Consider the following 20,788-nt stretch of genomic DNA (forward strand, 5'->3'; position numbering starts at 1 on the left):
ACCTTATGTTCATACTCTCTGGCACTCCTTTTTCCTATGGTGTCCCCAAAAACTCTGTAATAGATGTGGACAGAGAAAGGCTTTTGTACCCTGAGCATCGTCTGAACCACAGAGCTGGTGAAACTGTTGGCTCTTAAGATGGAAGACTCAAGAGCCACGCCATCAAAGGCAGACTAGATAAGTCCAGATGCAAGCAGGGACCGTGCGCTAACAGATCCAGCCATAGAGGAAGAGGGAACAGAGTGTCTATGGAGAGACTCAATAGGTCCGAAAACCAATGGCGCATGAGTCTAGCAGGAGCTACCAGTATTACTGTGCCTCCTTCTTGCTTAAATATCCTGAGAACCCTTGGGAGGAGGGAGATCGGTGGAAAGAGATATGCCAGCTTGAAGTCCCACCTCACTGAGAATACATCCTTGAAGGCGGCTGAGGGGTCTCTGGTCTGGGACCTGTAACTGGGGAACTTGTGGTTGTGTCATGAGGTCTAGGTCCGATAGTCCCCATTTGTCCACCAGGAGCTGAAAGACATCCGGTGGAGAGCCCATTCTCCAGCGTATATGTCCTAACTTACTTAGGTAATCCGCTTCCCAGTTGAGGACTCCGGGGATGAACACTGCAGAGTTTGCTGGAAGATAACATTCTGCCCAGACCAAAATGTTTGCCACTTCCCTCATGGCTGCCTGACTTCGCATGCCTCCCTGATGATTGAGGTAAGCTACTGTGGTCGCATTGTTGGATTGGATCTGGACCGGCCTGCCTTGGAGGAAATCCTGTGCCAGAGTGAGCGCTTTGCACAAGGCTCAAGGATGATTATGGACAGGTAACTTTCCTGGGTTGTCCATGTTCCTTGAAAGGTATGATGACCTGTCACTGCGCCGCATCCATGAAGGCTGGCATCTGTGGTGAGAAGCACCCAATTTGGGTTCCAGCTGGGGCAACCCTTGTCCAGATGGGACGTATGCAGCCACCATGAGAGAGAGCCGAACCTCCAGAGGGTGGAGGATCATCTGGGACTGTATTAGATGATACTGCCCATTCCACCAGGAAAGAATCAATTGTTGCAGAGGTCTGGAGTGGAACTGAGCATATTCCACCATGTCAAAGGTGGATACCATGGACCTGCATCACCGAGTGGATGGATAACCTTCTATTGCGGAGTAATTTGCCCACCAGCAATTGTAGGGCCGAAATCTTGTTCCTTGGCAGAAATACCCTTTGTGCCTGAGAATCCAGGAATGCCCCCAGATGTACCATCCACCGTATTGGAGAAAAAAGACTTCTTCTAATTGATGATCCAGCCATGCATCCTTAGGCAAGCAAGGGTCAGTTGGAAATTATGTTGCAACACAGCTGGAGACTGTGCCAATATCAGGAGGTCATCCAAATATGGCAGTATCCTGACTCCCCGATGCCTGAGGTAGGCCGTCATAAATGCCATTATTTTGGTAAAGACCTGAGGGGCCATTGAGAGAACAAGAGGTAGTGCCTTAATGTTGCTGCAAGACAGCAAACCATAGAAATCATTGTTGGGATGGTGTAATGGCATATGCAGATACGCCTCCTGAATGTCCAGGAAAACCATAAAATACCCAGGTTCTATTGCCAGAAAAATTGACCGGAGAGTCTCCATACGGAACCTGGGCACATGGATAAATGTGTTGAGGGTTCTCAGATTCAGAATATGGTGATGAGACCCATTTGGTTTCTGAATTAAAAAACAGATCAGAATAACAACCCCTTACTTGCTGAGCCAACGGCACCGGGATTATCACCCCTGAACACAGCAGGGGGTGAATGGCCTCCTGGATGGCCAAGGCCTTGATGAAGTCTGATGGGGGAGTTGTACAGAAAAGCTTTTGGGGAGGATGCCTTAGGAAGGTGAGGGTGTAGCCTTGAGAGACCACTTCTCGGACCCAGGCATCTTTTGTAGTTTGACACCAGGTGTTGGCAAACCGAAGAAGTCGGCCTCCCATCCTGAGATCCCCCAGGAGGGGGCCCGCCCCATCAGGCAGAAGGTTTGTAGTCTGGCTTAGAAGCTGGATGTCTGACCGACAAAGGCTTCTTGGTTTGTGGCTTGTTGGTCCTGTGAGAACTAGACTGTGGAGAAAAGATGTCCTTTTGCCTTTCCCTGAGGGAAAATGGACCGAAAAGAGGATTGCCCAAGCTTAAAGGTAGCTGCTGATAGCAGACCAGCAGCCACTATCTTATCCAATTCTGCTCCAAATAGTATGTTTCCAGAGAAAAGCAGGGCTTCCAGAGCCTTCCTGGATCCCTTTCCAGGACCTTAACCAATGGGCTCTATGAGCAATTTAACCAAAATCGATGATGCCTTAGAAGCCAGGATTCCAGCGTCTATCGCAGCTTCTCCCAAATAAGAGGCCGCATCTGCATCCTGTATATGGGAGATAAAGGTCAGCTGTTCTCTGGTAGCATCTGGTATAGTATGTTCCAGTGCCCCTGTCCATTCCTTAATGCCTTCGATACCCAGGACGCAGCCATAGCCATTCGGGTAACAGCTCCTGACAAAGAAAACACTGATGTAAGGCAGGTTTCAAGTTTTTCCTGTCTGTGGGATCCTTAAGGAAGAATGCGGACGGTATAGGCAATGTAGAGCTCCTGACTAAATGTGCCACCTGAGCATCCAAAGTAGGAGGGACTTAGTACATTCGCCAGGTGGGAGAGGGTACAAAGATCAATCTTTTCGTAACATGGAACAGTTTATTAGGAGTACTCCATGCTTCCCCCATGAGTTCAGAAAGCTGCTCAGACTTAAGAAACTCAGCATTACCCACCTTCTGGCATTTAAATGCAGGAGCCTTATTACCTATAGCACCTTCCAGGTGGTCTCCCATCCAAGTACTAACCAGGCCCAACACTGCATAGCTTTGAAGATCAGACTAAACTGGGCATGTCCAGTGTGGTGTGGCTGTAGGCTGTGATTTACTGGCTACCAGTCTTTTTGACTGTAACATTTGCTGAAAGGCAGCCGACGACTGAGCTATTCTCGGACTTGAGTGGCATAAATATCCATACCGGAAGGATGTATTGGGGGAACAAACATAGCAGGCTGTACCTGCTGTGGGTACCCAATAGTGGGAGTAGCCAACCAGTCTACTAGCTGCATCATAACCTAAGACAAGGAGGATCCCCAGGGTGGCTCCTGTACAGGGGCTGGTAAACTGGACTGGAGCAGTGGTATTTTATAACAAATAGGATTTCATACAGGATGGTTTGGGTGCTGAGGGGACAAGCTTGCCAAACAGGGTCTACATGTAACCAGCACAGAGGCATCAGTCTCCTGTTTACCCTTACCTTTAAACATAAATTAGCAGGTATAAAGGTAACAAATGCAAATGTGACAGTCTTCACAACTACAAGTAAATGAGAAGTACAAAAAGAAAAACTACCGTCACACATCTGTAGCAAAGGGTTAAAGTGAAATAGCATTGATAGTTAAAACTGACAGTACAGAAAATAAAGGAGGTATATTAATACAACAGAGCTAGCAAAAGTCACAAATAATGCATATACAATATACTTGCAATGGGCTCTAAATCAACCACTCAAACACATTGCCTATACCGTCCGCATCCTTCCTTAAGGATCCCACAGATAGGAAAAACTTGAAGCCTGTCTTAAATCATTTGAGTGCTGCATAACCTGGTTTCTGGGGTATACAGGGAGACTAAACACAAAACCTCCTGAGACCAGCAGCTTCAGCAGAGCACCGACAGTGGTCTCTGAGTGTCTCAGATACAGAGGAGGGTAGTAGGAGCAACCCAGACACGCAGAAACCTGGATCGATGTCTGGGCTGGGGGAGGGCCTGCTGGGGAGCCAATCTCCCCTATGCTGTATTAACTCCCGGGTGTGCCGACCTTATCATGGTCACCGCCACTGTCCCTGACACCAGACTCACTTGCCCCAGTGGTCTAGTAGGGGAGCGAACGATGCGGTTGCCTCACTACAGCAACCTCCGTCAGGTCTCCAGCCGCCGGAGGTACGAACTGCCATGTAGTTCCCGCTAGCGGAGAGTCAACTTACCTGCGTTCCAGTGCTTCCGGCTGCAGTCCTGGGTCCAAGCATTGCTGCTGGCCAAGCTTCGCTGGTGCCCTCTGAAGTCACCAACCGGTTACTGGTGTTGCGGCGCCAGATGGAGTAGCAGCACAGGCGTCCATTAGGATGCCTGGCGCTGCTTGTTCTGAAGTAATAATAAACCATAAAATAAAAGCTTGGGACTGCCTGAGCAGTCCTCCTGTTATAAAGGTGAGTCTGATCCTGCTGCACCAAATGAAAAACTAAATGTCTGTGGCAAAGGGCGGGGTATATGTGGAGGAGGACCCAGGGCATCTTGGGAGCTGAAATCTTAACTGTTTGGTGCCTGGATCACTCCAACCTCATTTCCCCATGGTATCCCTGTGATCCCTATGGACCCTGAAGAAGAAATATAAGTATGAGGCAATTATAACATTCAATTATTACTTGATTTTTTAAATAGCACATCTGAATACACAGTGCTGTATGCAGAATTTCTAGGTACAATATTTATACCCAACTGAGATTACAACAATCTACGTTTTGCTGCCAGAATCACAAGAGATGTCAAAGGACTAGATTTACTAATTGTTGGCTTTGCCCCCTGAAATTTAAAACAGCAATAATATTAACGGCAAAACCAAGAGTGTTGTAAGCCGCAGCTTAGTAAATCTAGCCCAAGGAGCTGATACCAGGGTTTGAATGAAGATATTCAGATGTTGCTGTTATTCAACATACTTGTTTTGTCTTTTTAACACATGAAACCAATAGTGGTTAGTGGACAACCCCTCCTTACCCATGCCTGTCCCATATGCATAGGGAACCTCCCCTGTTATTTGAATAAGAGATGGCTTGTTAGTATTTGTGCTTGTTTAAACTGCAGGGAAAAGAACATACTGTAAATCGTCCGTCTCTCAGATCTCCAGTTCAGGCTACAAGGGTGGTTCTCGGGGTACAACATACAAATATATAATATATAAATGCTAGTTAAATGTTAAGTAGAATTTGATTGGTTGCTATGGGAAACATCAGCTCTCACTTTAGTATATATACCCCCAGGTGGCAACACGTCTCCATGATCATCTTTCAATGCTGAAAGAATACAATTATTGTTCTTATACAGATAGTGGACAAGCTTGGTATCATAGCGATGGAGGGAATGGGGCAGGCAGCACAACAAAGCAACTTATGTGTGCAGAGATGAACTATTGAACCTGATGGCGCTATCCCACCATGATAATAAAAACTTACATTCTTCTTCTGTGCAGCATCATGGTGTAAATAGTGAACCTTTGTGGCAAATGTGAAGATAAATGGAAAACGACAAAATATTGCAGGAAGTGCACCTTGCTCAGCCTCCTGTACATGAGAAAGACAGAGTGGTTACTACAATATCAGGTACAAATAATCACTATCCAATATATACAGGGTGGGCCATAAGTTTGAAAAAACACCCTTATAAAAAGGAAAATGAGTAAGCAAATATTAATCTATTGTCTACACATATGATATGGGAGTGAGGGAAAACTTTTTAGGGTATGTCACCAATATGGTGATCATCTTGAAGACGGCCAGAGGAAAAGTGTTATTGTGTGTGGGAGGGGCATTTCACAGAGTGGGTGCAGCCCAAAAAACATCCAGTAACCGTGAATGGGAGCAGGTAAATGAGAGATGCAGATCTAGTGCTGATTGGGGAGGTTTAGCTGGGAGATATTTTGAGAGAAGTAAAGAGATGTATGTTGGTGTAGTTTGGTTAATAGCCTTATGTTTGTGTAAAAGTATTTTATATTGAATTCAGTAGAATACAGGTAACCAATGGAGGGAATGACAGAGCGAAGTAGCAGACAAACTTTTAGTGAGGAAGATCAGCCTTGCAGCTGCATTCAAAATGGATTGTAGTGGTGAGAGTCTGTTTGAGGAAGACCAGTAAGGAGACAATTGCAATAATCATTATGGGAGATAATCAGTGCATGAATTAGAATTTTTGCAGTGTCAGGTGTAAGATATGGGCATAGTCTGGGTATGTTTTTTAGATGTACAGATATGTTCACATACATCTAGCCTCCTTGCACTTTAAACAACCCTTCTAGTCACGCCATGCCGTGGTGCAACTCTGTAGCGCCGTGAGTCTTTTCGTACGTCTGTTTTCCTTCAAATGTTTATTTTCCGCAAAGCAATATGAATAGGATGCAAAAGCAGCTTATGCTGATAAAAATTATATGCAGCATGCCTATATTCTGTGTGCGACTGCGGATGTATCTGCATGCAAAAATGCAAAATGCTACGTTACGGTGTCATAGCCGGCACTCGCACATTATGTAAAGATTAAATTTGAGGTGGTCAAATGACATCCAAAATAAAATGGCAGAAAGATATTCACTAACGCGGAACAATATAAATGGTGACAAATCTGCAGAGGACAGCTAGATTTGAGTATTATCCATGTACAGTTGATACTGAAGTCTGAAAGAGCTGCTTAGTTTGCCAAAAGATGTGATATATATTGAGAGACACCATTAGCGACCACCATATACTACAGACAGCATCAGTGACCACCATATGCTACAAATAGCATCAATGACTTTCCAGATACTACAGACAGCTTCAGTGACCGCCATCTAATACAGACAGCATTAGTGACTACAATATACTACAGTCAGCATCAATGAGCACCATATACTACAGACAGCATTAGTGACCACCATATACTACAAACAGCATTAATGACAGCCATATACTACAGACAGGATTAGCAACCATGAAATAAAATGTACAGCATAGTGACTGACATGCTACAAACGGCATCAGTGACCACCATATGTTACAGATAGCATCAGCGACTGCCATATAATACAGACAGTATTAGCGCCTGCCATATACTGCAGACAGCATTAGTGACAGCTACATACTACAGGCAGCATTAGTGACCACCATATACTACAGGCAGCATTAGTGACAGCCATATGCATGCACAGTCCACCCGGAGTTGTATGCAAGCCATCAGGTTTGCGTGCAACTCTGAATCAGGCCCACAGTACAAATGCAATTCAGACTGCGGAGAAGAAAGGTTAAGACACTGCCAGACAGACTATTTCCAATTGGATTACAGAATTAACTATACAGACAAAGAAGAATGGATATATAGGGCGGAATTCAATTGATTTCGCGGCCCGCATCTCCCGTCTAAAGTGACAGGAGATCACGGGCCGCTATACAATTGTCCAAGATGTTCACGCTGATCGCGCCCATAGAGGTCAGGTTTAGCCGCGTAAAGCAACTAAACCCGACCAAAGTGCTGGGCGCCCGACAGGAGCAAGAATAGAATTGCTCCGTCGGGCGCGATAGGGGCTCAAGAGAATTGAATTCCGCCCAAAGTGCCAATATTAGTTAGAGCTCACTCACTAGAGAGGTGGCAATTTACAAACCTAATCTGGTTTTGGTGGCAGAGTTTTGTAAGGATGCAGAATAGACATTTATCCAGTATACATACCTTCTCTACTCATTATCAGTTGGATATTTTATCCTCTGCTGTCTCCGATTTTGGGAGACGTTCTCCAAACAGTCACTAAATAAACGTTGAGTATGCAGCATAATGTGGTTTTAGGTATATATTGTCCTCCCTATTGTATTGCTTGAGTATTTCCCATTGTAACGGCTACCATGGAGCATGAGGGAGTAAAATCACAATTTATAACTTCCCGATAATTCCATTTCTTCTAAAAACTCCACGGTAACCCAGGTTTCCCACCCATGTTGTTTGTCAGTCTGTATATATGTTTAGAAATCATTTGATAAGTCACTTAAGATACAGGGGAAAAGAAAGAGCTCCATTATATACAATCCCAGGGCAGTTTTTGAAAACTTTTTGTCTATCTAGAATGGACTCCTACTCATTGTAAAGGCTGCCATGGAGTATTTAGAAGAAAGAAAGAAAATTAATGGTATGGTATAATTAGTGATTTATCTATGCAACTCTGGGACTTCAACAGCATATCTTAGTAATATGGTAAAACACTGGAGGTGTATAATTGCAGCATTGCATTTTGATTGTTTCTTTTGTATTTGATATACATGTGTTTTAAGTTAGCATCTCCATTGGAAGGAACATAAAATAAAGAGATTCCTTCTTTTTTCACAATATGGAGTTCACTTCTCAGTTATCATTTTTACTATCAAATACGATTTAAACTGTTTGTTTTTTACCATGGAAAATATATAAATACAGTTTTGCTTTTGAGTGCCCAAAAGTTCTTCCTCCGTACTTTCAATATGTACTATGAAATGCTCATTACCAGATTGCCAATTATTAATGTACAAAAAGTTGATTTACTCACCGACTTCTGCTGCCATATACGCCAGTTGTTAAGGTCCATAGGGATGAGGATTATATCGGAGACTTCGGGAACGCAGAAGAATGGTATTGGTAATTTATAACCGGCCTTCATGTTTGCCTGCAACACAGAAAATGAGAGAAAACCTGGGAATGAATTTACTTCCAAATTAGAATCTGTTCAAATAATACATAAAGAATAAGGAAAATGGAAATCTGGGATTTTACAACAGGAAGAATCCTTAGGCCGGGTACACATCAGAACGACATACAAAAGACACGATGGTCGTTCCACTTTCCCTTTATCCCAGAATACACAATATAGAACACACTATGCAATCTTCCAGACGGCGGCACAATATAGCATTTCAGAGCATTGTATGAAATTAATGGTTTCTCCTGTACACACTATGCAATCATTGTGTAGATCACTGGCAGGTCATTGGACCAATATATCTTGTGTTCTTCTGGTTGAGCATACACCCTGCACAATGTACATCTTCCCATCTGACGTGCAGCACATCAGATGCAATGAATGATGCACGAGAATGCACCATTGAGCGTACACACTATGCAATGTGAACAATATGGCATTCCAATATGCCTCGAAACTACATATCGTCCGGCCTAAGTCAAACAAAGAAGGGTGGGGAAGTGCTGTGACCACAGTTACACTAAAAAATCTAGATGAAACTTATTTTATAACAAACAGTCCTTCAGATCAGTGCTACCAGTATCCAATAATGCTAATGCATGAAATTACACAAACTAAGATCAGCATATATGGATCTGATATGTAAACTGATACTATGACTACATCACACATGGTCTACCAAGTGGGGCACATTGAGATATATATATATATGCTCACCTTGAAAAGCTTCTTTAATACTTCTAACAGATCTTTAGTAAAAGTCTTTTGACCAAACACAGACAGCACCAAAGAAATTTTAAACATCTGGACTTGCTTTGTCAGGGAGGGTGCTGGCAAGGATGACCACAATGTCTCTGATAAATGACAACAAAGCATTTGACAATTACATTAATATCAGTTATCACTTGTTACTGTTGCCCATACAGGAAAATAAGTAAACAAGGGTAACCAGACCAGACACATTAGGCAGAAACATTATAAAGTGCAATGTATTATATGTTGGCGCTATATACAGAACTGATAATACATTAAATATTTAGATTAATATTTTTTTGGATCATTTGCAGTGTATGCTTACTTTTAACAAAACCGAAGATGGCAGAGGGGCAACATAAATTCCTCTATGGTGGCACTGGGTGCCCCAGGTTGTGCAGGTATGTCTATATTGGCACCAGTATGATATCTTTGCGAAGGGCATGAGTCTGCATTAGACGATGAAGGGAGTGAGGATCTGGCTGCCCCCTCCTTCTGGGAGGGGGCAGCCAGATCGGCAAATCAAGGGGGCATGGCTGGCATTTGTGGGCAGGGCGTGGCCACACGATCACGGAAATTTTGGCTCCGCCACCCGCTACACAATGCATTGTGAAGCAGATGCGCGGGGCCAAAATGATGCAATTCGGAGAGAATCGAGTCACTGGCCCCCCCTGCTGCGGGGGATTCTCTTATAACCGCAGGAAGGGCCGAAGGGGTTGGCGGCTGCCGGGAGGCTTGCCTGCCTTTCAGGGGGGCCGGGAGCAGCACCTGATTTTCGGGAGGCTCCCGGTTGAATCAGGAGGGTAGGCAAGTATGATTTGTATATATATATATATATATATTGTTGTTTTTTTTATATAACAACTTCATAATGGGGGTAAGGTGTAATCAGGGACATAGGTAGGCTCTTCAGAGAGATTGCTATTATTTCAGAGAGTCTCCCTGACAATCATGGAGAGTTGGCAAGTATGCTTTAGTTTTGCATGCATCTCCACACAACCAAGTGCACTTCTAGCTTTTGGAGCCGTTTCCTGGGAACTTAGAATAGATATGCATCCGGACTGTGTTGGACACATCATCTAATCACATTAGTGGAAAACCAAAGGGTGTTTGTGGTGCATATTCACACGGGTGTAGTAGGTATTACTCAAATCGCGACAGCGGCAGCCCGGCAAGGGTGAAAATCCTGATTGTCCCTAAAGTAAGTAGCGCTAACCTAATTCTCCCCCCTAACTCTCCCTTAGGGGTGCCTAACCCTAACCTTCCCCCCCCAGTGCCTATCCCTAATCCTCCAAGTGCCTAAACCTAACCCCCCCCTTCCCCACCGCCTAAACCTAAGTCCCCCGGGGGGGTGCCTAACCCTATCCTCCCCCCGGGGGTGCCTAACCCTAACCCCTCCTTCCCCTAGCCTAACCCTAACCTCCCGGGGGGGTGCCTGACCCTAAGTCCCCCCCGGGAGTCCTAAACCTAACCCTCCCCCCCCGCGGCCGTCCGCGCCCGGCATCCCGATCTAGTTAATCTGGTTAATGACAGGCATCTACATTTAGACGCCTGTCATTAGTACCACGCCGGGATTAGAACGTCTGGAAGCCGGGGGCCGGTATTTAGACCGTCGGCTTAAAAACTACATCCCATTCACACACTGCACTTCATAAATGTAATCCTGTGCTGTGTATAGCCTTGGTACATTGAGGCAGGGTTATTGTACGACTGCAAGGGCATTGTTGATTCATAATAGAGCTGCAGACATAATGACTCAATAAAAACGGAAAGAAGAACTGTAGATTGACATTTAACTTTAATAAAAGTGAATGCATAACACCTTTATAATGAAAAAAACATCCGAATGCAAAATGCATCTGGGGCAAAAAGGACTCTTGGTCTCATTCAGACCCTGTCGCAAGTGCCGATGCGCTCGCAACCGGGTCGATGGTCCCCACAGAGCATGCGCACGACGGAGCTGGCTACGTCGTGCGCATGCGCGAGACCCGGCTAGCGACGGGCGCTCCGTCGCTAGGGGTCTCGTAGCAGACGGGGCGAGCTGTCGATGTTGAGTGACAGCTCGCCCCATTTGCTGGGCGGGCTGGGGGCGTGCCCGGCCAAACGGAGGCGTTCCAGTCGCAACTATTCTTAATGTCCATTTAGCTGCTATGTTATTCTTTCTATGTTCTGATAATATAATATGTTTATGTTTTTTTAACTATTTTTTCTACATATTTTTTTTATTTTTAGGAGTATAAACTAAAAAAATATAGGATTTATTTTCTCATCTGAGTGTTCTTTCCATTATTTTCTAGATGTAATTAAAATATTAACTGTAATTGATATTGTTAAGTAATTTTTTGTAATGTAAAAGTACTATTAATGCTATCAGAGCTGGATTAAGATTTGTTGCACATAAAACAATTTAGAGCAGGCCTGGCCAACCTGTGGCTCTTCAGAGGTTTCATTTAGTCCTGGACCACCGACCCGTGGCACCCCTACAAGTGCTCCACGGCACCCAGTTTGGAAACTGCTGGCATAGCATGTGCTATTGTCTTGTTTATTAATAAAAATTATTTATATAGAAATATTTATTTTGTCAAATGAATTAAACTCAAATGAGTAGATCTCATTATCTAAGGGGCATATTCATCTTAACTAAAAATTCTCTGGAGGTAATTAGGTTTAGAACTCGCATGGAGTTCAACCTAATTACCAGAGGAATTCATTATTCCTCCTCTCCATAAGTATCTATTCCGAAAAGCTGTCATTTTTGTGATGACAGCTTTTTGGGAAATAGATACTTTTCCCTATCTACTCTACCTTACCGCAGCTGTAATCAGTGCTGCGCATGCGCTGTTACATCCGTAAAAGCAGTGGATGCGGAGCACTGCCTACAGCTGCGGTAATTGTGTCCCCCACAACCCCCTCTCCTCCCCCTTCCCCCATCTGCTCACCTCCCCCCTGTTCCCCACTTACCTGGCCGCTGCAGCCGCCTCAGGCTCAGTCTGCTGTGCTGACACTGTGTTCTCCTATTAGAACACAGTAAAGTTTAGAAAAAAAATAAATGTTTTTTTTTTTTTCTAAACTTTACTGTGTTCTGCCGGGAGAACACAATGGGCCTGATTCAGACCCGCTCGCAAGCGGGTCGATGTTTGTGCATTGCGAGAGAGAAATTCTGAAAACTATGTGGCCTTACGGAAGGGTCGTGGTCTCACTATGCCCTTCCCCCATTGTTCTGTGCTCCCTGTACCCCTCTCCCAGCACAGCACTCCTCTCCATGCACAGCACAGGTCACAGTACCCTTCTCCCAGCACAGCACTATGGCACCCCTCACCTGACCCACCCCTATGCCAGCACAGCACCCCCCTCACCCAGCACAACACCTCTCATCTAGCACCCCAGCCCTCACCCAGCACAGCACTCTGAATCTCTTCAGAGTCCTCAGTCAGAGCCGCTGACAGTGACAGGACAGCCAACACACCAAGCCTGTGAATTTTGTCTGTATGGAGGGGATGTGGGTGAGACAGAGTCAGCATTTGGATGTGAGTGACTGGAGCATTACGAGCAGTGCGTCCCTGGGTCAGGTGGGCTCCCTGAGGGAGGTGGGCCCCGGGAATGTGTTCCCTGTGTCTTCCTCTTTAATTGACTATGAATACAATTGGGGTAATAGGTTATTATAATCACAGGTGCGGATGGCCACCCTAACACCTTAATTCATTTTCATTTAATGTATTGGGGCCTCATTCAGAATTAGGTCCTTAAGTCTATTTTTGTGGCATAAACATATGCATTTCCTTACTGCGTTTATGTACTAAATTGCACTTGTATTGATAGAGATATAGATAGGGATCAACTGCTAGGAGAGGCCAGAGCAGTGGTGTCACTTTGGTCGGTGTCATTCAGTGCACTAAATAGACCCCTGTGCCTGAAAGGGGGGTGTAGTCTAGTGGCATGCAGGGGTGTATCTAGGGGTCCAAGCACTCCTGGCAAAGTAAGGGACTGCCCCTCCCCCCAAATCTTTCTAAATCGGGATGTTGGGTGGCAAAAATAAAGGTGTGAGGTTTCATAGGGACAGGGTGTGGCCACAAGTTAGTACCAATTCAAATTATGCAACACAGTAGCATGGGCGCTGAGAGGGGGGGGAGCGGGTACAGTTTACCTGGCCCCGAGCTTGCTATAGGGGCCCGGCGGGGCTCGGGTCCGGCGTCGCCCCCCCCTCCCTCACAGCAGCTCAACACACAGCTTGTGCTGGGCTGCAGCAGCCGGAGCAGTCTCCTATGGCTGTGGGGGGAGCGATCACACTGATCGTGCCCCCCCCTCCACCCCTCCCACTTAGTCACCGGGCTGGGGGGTTACAGCACCCCCCTTTCCAATTCGCAGCAAAAGTGAATTTTTAATTTTGTTGCCAAGGGGTCGTGGCCACGCCTCCCTTGATTAGGCCACGCCCCCTCCTTTACCTGGGCCCGGCCGGGCTCTCTACGGCCCTGCACAGTAGTGCAACCTTATTCACATTACACCCCTTAATCACATTATGTCACATATCTATACACACATATACACAGAAAAACACACATTTTCCCACATATAAATACAGTCAGGTGCATAAATATTGGGACATTGACAGAATTTTCATATTTTGTTCTCTATTCACCACCACAATGGCTTTGAAATGAAACAAACAAGATGTGCTTTAACTGCAGACTTTCAGATTTAATTTGAGGGTAATTACATCCAAATCAGGTGAACGGTGTAGGAATTACAACGGTTTCTATCTGTGCCTCCCACTTTTTAAGGGGCCAAAAGTAATGGGACAAACTAAACAATCCTAAATCTAACTTTCACTTTTTAATACTTTGTTGCAAATCCTTTGCAGGCAATTACAGCCTGAAGTCTGGAACGCATAGACATCACCAGACGCTGGGTTTCATCCCTGGTGATGCTCTGCCAGGCCTCTACTGCAAATGTCTTCAGTTCCTGCTTGTTCTTGGGGCATTTTCCCTTCAGTTTTGTTTTCATCAAGTGAAATGCATGCTCAATCGGATTCAGGTCAGGGGATTGACTTGGCCATTGCATAACATTCCACTTTTTAGCCTTAAAAAACTCTTTGGTTGCTTCTGCAGTATGCTTCGGGTCATTGTCCATCTGCACTGTGAAGCACCATCCAATGAGTTCTGAAGCATTTGACTGAATATGAGCATATAATATTGCCCGAAATACTTCAGAATTCATTCTGCTGCTTTTGTCAGCAGTCACATCATCAATAAATGCAAGGGAACCAGTTCCATTGGCAGCCATACATGCCTACGCCACAACACTACCACCACCATGCTTCACTGATGAGGTGGTATGTTTTGGATCATGAGCAGTTCCTTTCCTTCTCTTCCCATCACTCTGGTACAAGTTGATCTTTGTCTCATCTGTCAATAGGATGTTGTTCCAGAACTGTAATGGCTTTTTTAGATGTTGTTTGGCAAACTCTAATCTGGTCTTCCTGTTTTTGTGGCTCACCAATGGTTTGCATCTTGTGGTGAACCCTCTATATTCACTCTTGTGAAGTCTTCTCTTGATTGTTGACTTTAACACATATACATCTACCTCCTGGAGAGTGTTCTTGATTTGGCCAACTGTTGTGAAGGGGTTTTTCTTCACCAGGGAAATAATTCTTTTGTCATCCACCACAGTTGTTTTCCGTGGTCTCCCAGGTCTTTTGGTGTTGCTGAGCTCTCCGGTGCGTTCTTTCTTTTTAAGAATGTTCCAAACAGTTGATTTGGCCACACCTAATGTTTTTGCTATCTCTCTGATGGGTTTGTTTTGATTTTTCAGCCTAATGATGGCTTGCTTCACTGATAGTGACAGCTCTTTGGATCTCATATTGAGAGTTGACAGCAACTGATTCCAAATGCAAATGTCACACCTAGAATCAACTCCAGACCTTTTACCTGCTTAATTGATAATGAAATAATGAGGGAATAGCCCACACCTGTCCATGAAATAGCTTTTGAGTTGATAGTCCCATTACTTTTGGCCCCTTAAAAAGTGGGAGGCACATATTGAAACTGTTGTAATTCCTACACCGTTCACCCGATTTGAATGTGATTACCCTCAAATTAAATCTGAGAGTCTGCAGTTAAAGCACATCATGTTTGTTTCATTTCAAAACCATTGTGGTGGTGAATAGAGGCCAAAATCTGAAAATTCTGTCAATGTCCCAATATTTATGGACCTGACTGTACATGTTCCCTTTAAAAGTACTGTAGATATTGCCCCTTTCACTGCAGCAGTTAAGATTACAGCTGTGCTCTCTCCTGACAGACTACCAGGATTCTTTCGTCCCAAACTCCTATCTTAATTTATGCTCCATGAACCCTGTCCAGCTCAGCAGGATCAAGGTCCTTCCATCTTAAATAGCCTGGATCTGAAGTCCCCACGCTGTCTGACTCTGCTGAGTGCTGGCGGAATGCAGCTGCTGGGGATTGGCCTCGCCCCCTGAGAGCAATCAGTGTTCGGCTCTCAGCTGGAAGGGCTGTAAAGCCGTGTATCCACTTGCCGATTAAATAGAGCAATTGAACAATTATGACATCGAAATCATTCAATCGCTCATTAATCATGCATAAATCGGCCAGTATAATGTCAGAAATGACCAGCGATGCGCGCTCCCGCTGGTCGTTTCCGACATCAATCATCGCCTGAACATGCCAGTTAATCTGCCGATAATGACAGATTGGCCATTTTCAGGGATGAGGGAGGGTGTCTGCACTGAACAACATATCGTTCAGTGTAGGCACTAAAGGGGATGAGGAACAACAGTACGATTACAATGTTGTAATCGTACTGTTGGTCCAAGATCTACAGTACAAGTGGATACGCACATGAAGTTATCACCGTCGGGCCAGAAAGAGACTGCTGTATTTTGCCCACCTCTGAGCCAGATGCATCATATATAGTCACCCCACCTTCCCACAGTGACATACTGTAGGTGGAAGTCAACGCTACCTGTGCGGCTGGTGGCCACTTCTGCCTGCTAAACTTTTCCCTCACTGGTCGAATGCCGGCCCAAATCATTCAATTATGCACTGGCCGGGGGGGGGGCAATATTCCCCCCTGCCCCCCCTGGCTGGGACACACCCACCAAGCACTCTCCCAGGCCCAGCCTGATAGCAGAGATGTAATTAAAGCAAATGCTGGACGGCTTCACTACCCCCTGGCCTCGAGTGACACCAACGGACGGCGCCCCCTCCTTGGCAGGCGCCCCTGGCGAGTGCCATCATGGCCAAGAGGTAGATACGCCCTTGGTGGGATTACCACTCTAGGGGTGTACTCGTTCTCCTGGAGATGCTGGGCTGTCCATAGAGACTTTCCCCACACTGCAGGCTCCTCCTCAGTGGAGCAGCACAAAAATGTCACAGTGTAGTGCCTTGCTCCCGGTCATTGAGGAGGAGCCGGCATTTTGGTGTCAACCCCTTTGTTGGTGACACCCTGTTATAGGCTTAGTTCCCTTTAAATATGCCTAATATAAAAGAACATACCTAACATTTTTAGAGCATTTGAGCTGAGGTTGTTGATAGCAGAGGCAAAGGGAGCTACTACTGGCAAGCAGGTGTTTATGTCATGCGTTACAGGGCATTCGGTGAGTAAAAGATATACAGACAGAGCCTCAAATATAGTTGGAAGACCCTCAATAGCAGGAATCAGGTCATTTTTCAAGCTGGAACATATCTGTGAGGAAACAATACAAAGAACAATATGAGGTATTGTAGTGTTATTTATTTGCCACGTCTCTATAGATGGATTTTCTAAGTTTTATTTTGTGTAAGAAAAGTAAACAACAGGCAATATTCTTAGACTGTAACTGGACCAATTATCAAATGTACTGTTTGACACAATTATAGGTGACATGTATAATAGTAGCTGGCAGGGCGTGCTGGTCCTTCTAGTGCCATTTTGCAAATCATATACAATGTGCCCAAGGAGTTCCAGTGGATTGTGCCCAGGGAGTGTCCTGATAGACCAGAGCTGTGTGCTTCATTGCAGGGCATGTGCACTGCATTAGAAGGTGGCCTATGCCTTCTAAGGATGTGTAGAGGAGGATATTTAAGATGCTAGAAAATATACATATACTCATTGGCATGTACTATGTACATATGTGTATGCTTGGGGGCTCATTTACAGTTGGACACAAATCAATTTTACGGCACACCTCTAAGCAAGGACCAGTACACATCTTATTCCATGGTGTGTGTATAGGTCTTACTTTCACAATCTCCCTGAAATGCTATTCATAGAAAAAAGTACTAATGTTACCTATGTCCGGCAATGAGGGACCAGTAAAGCTGGTAGGATTTCGCTCCCTCCCCTCCCCTCCACTCCCCTCCAGGTGAAAACTCTATGCACACATTACTAGAACAATTCACTGACAATGCCTGCCTCAAAACATCAGGATTTTGGTGGCACAGTCCTGAATTTTGGGCACTGTCTCATTGCCCTACCCATGGTCTGCAGTGTCCCGCAATGTGGGGTGGGGATGGGGGGGGTTGAGAGGCCCCCACTCACTATCCTGCCGTGTAATGCAAAGATTCATTATGCAGAGGTAAAAAGCCTCTTATAAATGTGCAATCTACTTGGAGCTCATTTAATATCATGTGTCACAACAAGTGTTGTCTTTGTATTTGAGAACACTATGAGGCACATTGATATCCATCATCTATATTAAGAAAGAAACACCCTACTCAACCCAGCTAAGAAGACCTCATGGTCAACATCACCTTGATGCACATAGAACATGTGCTTACCTATGTAAATGATTACATCTGAGCATAAATAGGCTTATACATTCATATACTAGATCTGCAGTGTTTAGGAGACCCTAACTGTTACCATGAAGTAAACAAAGTGACATGTACCAGGGTGGAAGAGCTCAGTTTGACACATAAGACACAAAATGACTTACAATGTCAGAAATCCAACTGTTTTTGCAGAGTTCTGTAAATAATGCATTCGCAGCCTCAAGATCTACACTTGGAGATATGTCAGAGGGAGAAGACCTGAAAGGATGGATAAAAAAGCATTTCTTTAGCAAAGAAGAAACATTGAAATAGTTGTATTAGATAAGCTGTACTAATGCTACTGGCACTGTTATAAATATGTATTCAGCATCTGGGTCCCATATTTGGTAGGAGACATAAAGGTGGTATTGTGCACTACTCTGCCCCTTAACACATACACATCGGCAAGCCCTGCACAGTTTCCATTGTAGAGCAAAACCCCAGAGAGCAGGGTAGATGTACTAAACCTTGAAGAGAGATAAAGTGGACAGTGATAAAGTTACCTACTACCAACCAATCAGCTCCTGTCATTTTTCAAACACAGCCTGTAAAGTGACAGTTAGGAGCTGATTGGTTGGTACGTTATCTCCGTCCACTTTATCTCTCTACAAGGTTTAGTACATCTCCCCCGGCATCTGATAGAAGGCTGAATGGGAAAGGGAGAGCACAACTGAAAATATGGTCCATTTAGCTGAGAAGGAACATTGGCCCTCATTCAGACCCACTCGCAAGCGGGCGCACGTACGTTAGGCGTACGTACAAAAATATTTAAATTCAATGGCTCGCTCGTATTTTCGTTCGCATCTAAAATTCCTCCCAAAACTCTGACGACCCCTCCTCTAACTAACGAGCGTACGAAATAGCGAGCGTACATCCCCGAAATGGCTTGAAAGGAACGCACGCACAAGTATAAACAGGAAGTGGCCTTGTCAGATGTCGATTACCTGCTCCTTTATTCTGCCTACCTCCATCAATCGTATCATGCCAATCAATGTATCAATTAGCTTAATTGTTTGTTTTTTTTCAACACAATGAAAGAAACTTTACTCTTGTCTGTGTTTGTGTTTACCCGCAGAATACGTACGGATGAAACATTCGCTTGTATTGTTTAAAAAACATGTGAACCACAATTAAACAATTGTACTATTGCTGTGTATCCCCGCATATTTCCCTGGGTTCATTTCTTTATTTAAATTTGCTTACGCATGTCACTGCATCAAGCCTATCCTAACTCTCCAGAGATTTCTGGCCCTGTCGAACACATGACTCATACACTAACCAATAAAATTGCTCCTGTTAATTTCCAAAATACATTAGCCAATCAGAAAATTTTTACACACTTTATCAAAAATGATTTTTAAGAAAAACACCATTGCCATCATGAGAGCCTCCGCATTCACCAGGCGTGAGCTGCTGGTGCTTACGGAGGTCATGGATCGCCGGATCACCAGCCAGCCAGAACCCATGACCAACCGGCAGAAGCGCTCCGCGTATGCGGAGGTACGGTCCCGCCTGCGGTCCTTTGGATCACGCCGCAACATCGGGCAGCTGGAGCGCAGGTGGTCCGACCTGCAACGGCGAACGCCCCGCTTGCTGGCATGCTTTCGCATGCAGATCGTGGCAAGTAAGTGTTATGTATTGTGGTTTTAATGTTTGTGTTTGTGGGGCAAACTGCGTGTGCATGTTTTCATGTTTGTTCAATTTATTATTTGTACTCATATCTGCGTCTGCATGTTTTCCTGTCTGTTCTATTTATTTTTTGTACTCATATCTGCGTCTGCATGTTTTCCTGTCTGTTCTATTTATTTTTTGTACTCATATCTGCGTCTGCATGTTTTCCTGTCTGTTCTATTTATTATTTGTACTCATATCTGCGTCTGCATGTTTTCCTGTCTGTTCTATTTATTATTTGTACTCATATCTGCGTCTGCATGTTTTCCTGTCTGTTCTATTTATTATTTGTACTCATATCTGCGTCTGCATGTTTTCCTGTCTGTTCTATTTATTTTTTGTACTCATATCTGCGTCTGCATGTTTTCCTGTCTGTTCTATTTATTTTTTGTACTCATATCTGCGTCTGCATGTTTTCCCTCTTTTTATGAATTTTTAAATCTACTGCTATTTTTTTTTTTTTTTTTTGTTTGTTTGGCCGGATTTGTCCATAAACTAAACGCAATTTATTTGACATATTTTAGGGGGACAGCCAAGACTCCGCCGTCAACGTCGGCGTTCCCGCCCACTCTCCCCAACCCCCAGCCAACACTCCACCCCAAATCTTTCCCCTATTCCCCACTCCTCCCCATCCTTCCCAGACCCTCTCCCGGAAATGTCGGGACTCCTTCCCCTCCGTCCCACTTCCCCCTCTCCTCCACCCACCCCTCTTCCAATTACCCCCTCCCCGGAGTCCAGCATAACTCCGCCCCATTCTTTGGGGAATGACGGATCCTCCGAGGAGGATCATGGAGGTTTTGTCGGAGCTCCCGATTTGTTTCCCGGTATGTTTTTTATTATTTTTTTTTAAAGCACAAACTGTTTGTATGTAATCATGTGTCGTGCCTTTCTTCGTGTTTTTGTGGCTTGACTTTTGTTGATTGTGAAGGTTTGCCTTTACCTCTTCCTGGTGATTTAAGCATACACATATCATACCTGTGGGAATTTGTACCTAGGCCTTGTATTTTTGCCAGCCCACACTTTTTATTTATGTTTTTGGG

The 20,788-nt window shown here is 44.7% G+C and overlaps 1 protein-coding gene across 3 annotated transcripts in view; it reads right to left on the reverse strand.

Annotated features, from left to right (window-relative positions):
* LOC148535181 (putative E3 ISG15--protein ligase HERC6) overlaps nucleotides 1-20,788 on the reverse strand; it is a 157,615-nt gene that overhangs the window by 67,899 nt on the left and 68,928 nt on the right. For all 3 annotated transcript variants that reach the window (XR_015876088.1, XM_088464478.1, XM_088464477.1), the window contains exons 11-15: nucleotides 18,203-18,296; nucleotides 16,782-16,971; nucleotides 9,235-9,371; nucleotides 8,368-8,484; nucleotides 5,285-5,392 (exon numbers count right to left, since the gene is read on the reverse strand). Coding sequence is in view for 2 of the 3 variants with exons in the window: in XM_088464478.1 (XP_088320604.1) it covers nucleotides 5,285-5,392; nucleotides 8,368-8,484; nucleotides 9,235-9,371; nucleotides 16,782-16,971; nucleotides 18,203-18,296 (646 nt within the window). In the remaining variant the exon portion in view is untranslated. The remainder of the gene's footprint in view (nucleotides 1-5,284; nucleotides 5,393-8,367; nucleotides 8,485-9,234; nucleotides 9,372-16,781; nucleotides 16,972-18,202; nucleotides 18,297-20,788) is intronic.

The sequence above is a fragment of the Taudactylus pleione genome, unplaced genomic scaffold (assembly GCF_031769625.1).
Source record: "Taudactylus pleione unplaced genomic scaffold, aTauple2 ptg000055l, whole genome shotgun sequence".
In the NCBI taxonomy this organism is placed as follows: domain Eukaryota; kingdom Metazoa; phylum Chordata; class Amphibia; order Anura; family Myobatrachidae; genus Taudactylus; species Taudactylus pleione.